Below are 7,484 nucleotides of genomic sequence, written 5' to 3'. Positions count from 1 at the left end.
GTGTGTGTGTGTGTGTGTGTGTGTGATTCAAATACACACACACTGTCACTAACACGTTACTGATGAAGAACCCAGGCTGGTTCTGGTTCTACCAAACCTCTCTGAAGTCCGTTCAAAGGTGTCTGTTTACCTGCAGGGGGCCAGGCTTTGATGTATCCGGTACAATGGACCACAGAGTACTGAGCCTCTCCATCTTTAGAGGGTCCCAGACCATTCCTGATCATCAGAAACAGAAAGCAGGTTAGGAACACACATCTAGATCCATTGTTTCTGTTTTCACATACAACTTTAGCTCAGGTTTAATCCAGATTTAAGACCAGGTATAACCCAAGTTTAATACAGAGGTAACACAGGTTCAAGCCTGGTATAACACAGATTTAACTTGACTTTAACCCAGGGTTAACTCTGGTCCAATACCACCCAGTTCTACTTCATCAGAACCCCATACCTGGACTAATAAGCCCCAATCAGAGTCCCATACCTCAACCAATTACACCCATATTAGAACCCCATCCCTGAGCTAATAAAACCTGGCTCTGAACCCTATACATGTACCAATAAGACCCAAACCAGAACCCCATATCTAGACCAGTAAGACCCCAATCAGAACCTCATACTTTAATCAATAATGCCTAGTTTAGAAGCTCGTAGCTTGACCAATAAGACCCAGATCAGAGGCCCATATGTAGAACAATAAGAGCTGGATCAGAACCCCATACCTGTATCTCTTCCTCATGTTGGACAGGCGGTTTAGAGAGATGTGGTCCAGAGGAGAGCTGCCACACCTTAACATCACAAACACAGAACAAATCAACTGTTACCAGCAGTTCTGAAAGCTGCTGAGGATCAGACGGAACAGAAATGTTCAAAAAACTAAAGAACAGTCAAAACGAAAGACAAGCTTCACTAAAGATGTACCTGATGATTTTTAAACAAAGAGTTTAGTTGACATTAGGGTCAGATGATTTAAAAAGACCTGTAGGAAACCTGTTATGATGCGTTCTTCTCAACGGAACCAGGAAGTCTCCTGTTTGATCCCAGAACCTTCCAACCTTTTCAGCAAACCAGGACCAGAACCACAACCAGTGTGTCTCAGTAGGAACTAAAGCCAGAGTGTGTCCCAGAAGGTCTGAAGAAACCAGGACCAAGTATCAAAGTAGTCATAAGCCAGTTTAGTTGCTACATCTGAGCAGGGAAATCATCTACCTGACGAGCTGCTCTGTCAGACAGGCTACCAGTGGTTTGCAGCCAAAAAAAACACAATCAAACCCGTTTAAACATGAAGGGACTTGCTGATGTTTGCCTCTACTTCAGGACACCACTCTGCACACAGAAGCATCATATCCTATACCCTATATTCAATTTAGTTTACGTATATAGTGCCAATTCACAACTAAAGTCAAAAACATTCACATACATTATAAGTCTCTAAATAAATATCTCTTCCATTATTATTCTCCTGTCTTGCAGAGTAAAGCAACAGAGAGCAGCACCTTAGATTCAACATCACTCCTGTAAACAAGTTCATCCTGTGAGAACAACAACAGCTGTGACCCTATAATAAACTCTGCCTTTACACCATCCTGAGCCTGGTTCTGGTTCCTCCCTGTTAAAAGAGAGCCGTTCCTTTTCCCTGTTGCCAATGTGCTGCTCAGGATGGGAGATAGAGATGAGATGAAGATTTAATGCAATCTGCTGGCTTCCTGAGAAGATTCTTTGATGGATTGTTAGTCGAAGGTCATGATAGTGCTGGGCGATCTAACGATACATATCATGGGGACGATAGAAAAGTGTCTTTCGTGATATATTTTCTTCTATCGTCTCTATCATAATTGTATCAATGATTCATGTAAATATTTCATAACGTAGGCTACGACGAATGTATTAGTGTTGTCACTTTGCATACATTCAGTTTATATAAGTGATAAATAAGAAGTAAAAATAACCATTTTGCGAAGAAAAGTAAAACTATAGCCGGCCGAAGATAATGGAGTCTGTTGTCATTTGATACTGTTACGTCTAACAGGAACATATATATTGCTGCACTAAAATGCAGCAGATCTCATTTGTGAAAGTTCAGTTAAATGTCACTTCAAAATAAAGCTTGAAAAAAGTAAGAAATTAGATTTTTTTTTCATATTTTTCAGAGAATAACTGACACTGTACGTAATTGGGGTATATTGTGATATATATTGTTATCGTGATATAAAATTATCCGTATAGCCCAGCACCAGGTCATATCTGGGACAAACACACCCACCTCATGCGGCAGATAAAGGAGCGTCTGGAGCCCATACACATCCTCATGGAGGACTGTTGGCCCTCCTTCTTTACCGTTCCAGTCTTCAGGTCCAGAATTCGCCCTGAAGACAAAGAAAACCAGCTCAGGTTAAAGAGGTCAAAGGTCACGGTGAGCCGAGTACTGATTAAAAGTGAAGTTAGAGGGGGCTAGTGTTACAGGAGTACTTTAGATGTTTCCTTTTTTATCGTTGTTTCTGTCTAATGTGGAACAGCCTCTTTTTGAGGCTCATAAGCGTTGACGTTTGGGATGTCCTCTGGACTGTGGGGGTTTTACCACCACAGAGGTTTAGGTGCTTATTAATGTCATTAAAGTCATGAGTTGCCTTCACCAGTTCTCTGTTCCTGGTCCACCTAGACACCTCTTCAAATGTCCCAGCTGGTCCTTTCTTCCAGACCCGCTCCACACACCCAGTCAAAGCTGTCCCTTCGATGGGGGTACTGTTACAGTGACAGGGTTACTGTCCCTTGGGGGGGTTGGGAGTTTCATGATGCATTCTGAACTTATTCTAGTTTTGTCTTCTTAAGTTTCATGTCTATCAGAGTTAATGTTCTTCAGTATTTGTGTTCTGTTCTCCTGAGCTCTCTGGGTTTCAGGATCCTCCTACACTTGTCCCTCACCTCCTCTGTAACTGATGAGAACTCCTGACTTATTAAAAAAATATTTATGCTAAAAATGAGTTAAGTGTTTCCCCTGTTTGTCTAAGAAAATCTTAGATTTTGAACAAATCAACGGTTTACTTTATTAATGTTTATTAGTATAGACAAGAATTTATGTCACATTTCTTTAATGAGACTGTTTCTGTGAGGTGAACCCTAACGTTGACTTATTGTTTCCAACAGAAGGAGACGAGTCCTGGAGTCAGTTCTTCCTGGAGCTGATGATTAATTAAATGAAATAAAGGATGACTTGTTTAATCAGTTAGAAACTGTGGCGGGTTTGGTGCCGTCTCTACCTGTCATGGAGTTCTCCGATGTGCTCAACTGTTCCCTCAGTTTGTCCACATCATCTGGGTGGACCTGATCATACAGAGTGCTGCCAAGCCACTCCGACTGAGGATGGTTGAGGACCGGAGTCACCGAGTCCGACACGTAGATGACCCGGCCCGTCTCTGCAGCAACCACAAACAGGAAGCCATCTGCTGCTTCCAGAATCAAGTGCTTCAGTTCCTGCAGGGTCCACAGAGTCCATCAGAACAGTTTATTGAAGACACCAGGTCAAGGAGAACCTCACCGTGGTTCTGTGTTGTCTCATTGAAACATTATTCTACTGTTTGAAGCCATAATCATGAGTCGGGTGAACACAACTTCACTCTCACACACATTTATTATGTTGTCTGACCTACAGTTTTACAGGTTTGTTCAGATGTTCTGTAAAGAGGTTCTGTGGAGAAACTGTTAACAGTCAGTATCTTACCTGCTGTAAATATTTTTCTGAATGAGCTCAGTTTGGAGAAACATGAGTTCTGATTGGACTGGCAAGCTAACAGCTGGTCTCAGTGGATCCTGTTTGGTTTTGTTTTATTTCAGTTTGTTTCAATTCAATTTAGTGCCAGGTCACAACTAAAGTCGTCTCAGGGTACTGTACAGGAAGATCATATGTATGATAAAACAGTGAGGACATGTGGACAGTTTGTCCTCCAGCAGTCCAAGCCTATAACAGCAGAACTAAGGGATAGTTCAGGAAACTATAGGATTTATCAAACAGGAAGGTGTTAAAAGTAGACAGGGTGTCAGCCTCAGGGACAGAAACTGGAAGTTGGTTCCACCAGAGAGGATCCTGAGAACTGAAGCTCCGCCTCCTGTTCTCCTGTTAGAACCTCTAGGAACCACAAGGAAACCTGCAGTCTGAGAGCAGAGAGCTCTGTTAGGAAAATATGGAGCAATAAGGTCTTTAATATCAGATGGAGCTTGGTTGTTGAGAGCTTTGGATGTTAGGAGGAAGATCTTAAATTCTCCTCTGAATCTGACAGGAAGCTGATGGAGAGAAGCTGAAACTGGAGAAATCTGATCTCTGATCAGAACTCTGGCAGCAGCTGTTTGGATCAACTGGAGACTTTTAAAGAGTTCTTTGGACTCCCAGATAATAAAGAGTTCCAACAGTCCAGCCTGGAGGTGATAAATGATGCAGTAACATTTTAATATGGGGTTAAAAGACATTCTGATCCAAAATAACACCAAAGTTCCTTACATTGGACCTGGAGGCCAAATGGACATGTCCACTGTCTAACAGGACAAGTATGGACACAGTCCACTGTCTAATAGGACAAGTATGGACACAGTCCACTGTCTAATAGGACAAGTATGGACACAGTCCACTGTCTAACAGGACAAGTATGGACACAGTCCACTGTCTAACAGGACAAGTATGGACACAGTCCACTGTCTAACAGGACAAGTATGGACACAGTCCACTGTCTGACAGGACATGCATGGACACCTGTCCACAGTCTGAGGACAGGAGGACATCATCAGTATCTTGCAGCAGCTGTTTCTGCTATGAGGAGCTGTAAACTCTGACTGAAACTCCTCAAACAGATGTTTTCTGTCCAGATGTTCCCACAGATGTTCTCACAGCTGATCTGAAGAACCTTTGAGCTGAACAGGAGATCAGATTCAGGTCTATAGTTGTCCAGAACTCCTGAATCCAGATCAGGTTTCTGAAGGAAAGGTTTAATTCCAGCAACCTTAAAGCTCTGAGGTTCAGAACCAGTCATCAGAGACAAATGAAGAAGTTCTAAATCTCCCACAGAGTAAATGTGCACGTTACTATGACTTACTTTTACATTTATTCTCAGACTTTGTATTTTTAGATGCACTAACTACTCCTAATTCAAGTTTTCAGGAATTTTCCTATTGTGGACACCTGAGGGAGAGCGGGGCCATGGATTAAAAGTACATCTTACTGCTGCTTAGATATCTATTTAGTTTTTTAGTGCAATAAATACTGTATTGGGTAATTCTTGTTTTTCAGTATTTTGCTTTTACTACTCCCTGGTGTTTTGTTTTTTATAGTTGTGGAGTGGTTGTCTCTTATTGTATCTGTTTATTCTTTTCTTGTGTTGTTTAAATAGAAGCAGCTGGCAACTACTGAATTTCTTTCTCATCTTATCTGAAACTATCTTACCTTACCAAAACAGGGATATTAATTAAGGGAAACAGTTCTTTGAACAGTCTGGTTGGGAGGTGTTCTAGCAGACATGTTGATGATTTGGATGAAGCTTTTATGACCACCGACAAGGAGGTCATGTTTTCGGTGGTGCTCGTTGTTGTCCGTCTGTCCTTCCATCTGTTAGCAAGAATACTTACAAACTAATGAACAGATTCTATTGAAATGTTCAGGAAATGTTGTGGTTGTCAAAAAAAGTAAAAATAAATAAAATAAAAAACAAGTGATTAAATTTGGTGGTGATCCAGATTTGCGCTCTCGGAGTGTATCTAGGTTTTGACGACTGAAAGAGTTCAGTAGGCCTAAAACAGTCCAAACAAATCAGGTTCCAGAGACACGTCTGAAGCTGCTTCATCTGACAGGAAATCAGAGGAACAGCAGGAAGGATGGTGGGAATTTGCTCTCTAAAGAATCTCATGAAGTCATTCCTCCTTAGAGTTAAAGGGACACATGATTCAACAGAGAGAGGACTCTTCATTAGTCTGGAAATGGAAACATGGTTATATTGAATTTTATACAGAATTAGTTTATCTGACTGAGCAGAATTAACATGTTCTGTAACATGAGGGTCATTACTGATATTGGACTGCAGATGGACAGTTTTCTTAAAGGACTGATACATAAATAATTGTTTAACATAAAAGTTTAAAACACAAGTTGATAAATAAAATAAAATAAATGGGTAAAAGACTATTTTTTAAATGGCAGAAATTTGCTTTAAGTTTTACCACGTTTGGGTAAGTTGTTAGCTTGTTAGTCTGATCAGAACTCATCTGAAACTGGATCCACTCAGACCAGCTGTAAGCTCCACTGTCAGATCTGTTTCTCCAGAGCTTATTTTGCTCTAAGGCTATCTACTCCAGGTCAGATACTGACAGCTGAAAACCTTCTGCAGTGCTCTGTAGTGTTGCCCCTCTAAAAAAGAAGGTCATTAGTCAGATGTCTCCTTGAAACAAAATGATCTTCAATGGAAGAAACTGAAACTTTCCAGTTTATTCAGAGTGACCGAACATTTGTTCTAAAGCACCATTTCTACAAGAACAAACCACAGAGTTCTGATGAGCTGCACCAGAACCTCTGCAGTCAGAGGTCCATATCTGGAGAGTACCTGCTCTGTGAGGAAGGACGGCTTGTAAGCACCATCCGTGGATGTGTTCCCAGTTCCCCTCATGGATTTCATATGTGAGACAGCCATGCGCAGAATGGTCAGTTTATCAGGTTTTCTGGCGAGGGCGCTACAAGTAGGAACCATATCTGACAGCTCCGTGATGTACTGTGTCATCTTGTTACGCCGCCGTCGCTCAATCTCACTGTGGTTCTCTCTGAAACACAGGACAGAACCATCAGAACCAGCAAGTGGAGACTGGGAATAACTTAAGTGAACCGGATCACTAAAGTAAGTGATTCGGATTACCACAATCCATAAAGTGAACCAAATTCACAGCGCCCTGAAACCTGAGTCCTGTTGGGGTTCTCACCTTGAAAATTTGCTTGGTCCTTCTCCGTCCTCATCGTCAAAGTCCATCCTGAAAAACAACAGTTGTTATTTCCATTAAACTCAACTACAAACTGAAGGCTGTTGAAATCATTCTGAGACAAAACTTGAGAACTTCTGAGCCTCCATCAGCTTCATGTTGTTTTTAACAGAAATAGCTGCAGCTGTTTGTAGAAGTGGAAAAAAACATTTAAGGCAAAAACATTTTTTAACAGAACCTGAAGCATCTTCAACTTTCAGTCTTTTTTCTGTCGCTCTTTTAGGAATAATTCTTTAGGATTCTGACAGTCCAGAGTTCTTGAGTGTAAGCACACGTGCAACAGAAAGACTGACTATATATACACATATAAAGTGTGTTCATCTTTTGTGAGTGTATATGTGCTAGTTAGCCACCTGGAGGTGCACAGTTAAAGAAGTGCCATAAACAGTAGAAGGACCATCATCTACAGCACCCAGGAGCAGAGAGGACAGGTGGATCCAGCCCCAGAGAGGACAGGTGGATCCAGCCCCCGAGAGGACAGG

General features: G+C 41.5%; 1 protein-coding gene across 1 annotated transcript in view; it reads right to left on the bottom strand.

Annotated features, from left to right (window-relative positions):
* The window catches only part of arnt2 (aryl-hydrocarbon receptor nuclear translocator 2), a 27,316-nt gene that overhangs the window by 8,972 nt on the left and 10,860 nt on the right, over positions 1 to 7,484 (bottom strand). The window contains exons 3-8 of the mRNA XM_037979914.1: positions 6,946 to 6,993; positions 6,576 to 6,789; positions 3,255 to 3,468; positions 2,261 to 2,363; positions 720 to 785; positions 131 to 216 (exon numbers count right to left, since the gene is read on the bottom strand). Coding sequence (XP_037835842.1) covers positions 131 to 216; positions 720 to 785; positions 2,261 to 2,363; positions 3,255 to 3,468; positions 6,576 to 6,789; positions 6,946 to 6,993 — 731 coding nt within the window. The remainder of the gene's footprint in view (positions 1 to 130; positions 217 to 719; positions 786 to 2,260; positions 2,364 to 3,254; positions 3,469 to 6,575; positions 6,790 to 6,945; positions 6,994 to 7,484) is intronic.

The sequence above is a fragment of the Kryptolebias marmoratus genome, linkage group LG15, assembly GCF_001649575.2.
Source record: "Kryptolebias marmoratus isolate JLee-2015 linkage group LG15, ASM164957v2, whole genome shotgun sequence".
NCBI classification, from domain to species: domain Eukaryota; kingdom Metazoa; phylum Chordata; class Actinopteri; order Cyprinodontiformes; family Rivulidae; genus Kryptolebias; species Kryptolebias marmoratus.
This window is presented reverse-complemented; position numbering and strand designations above follow the sequence as displayed.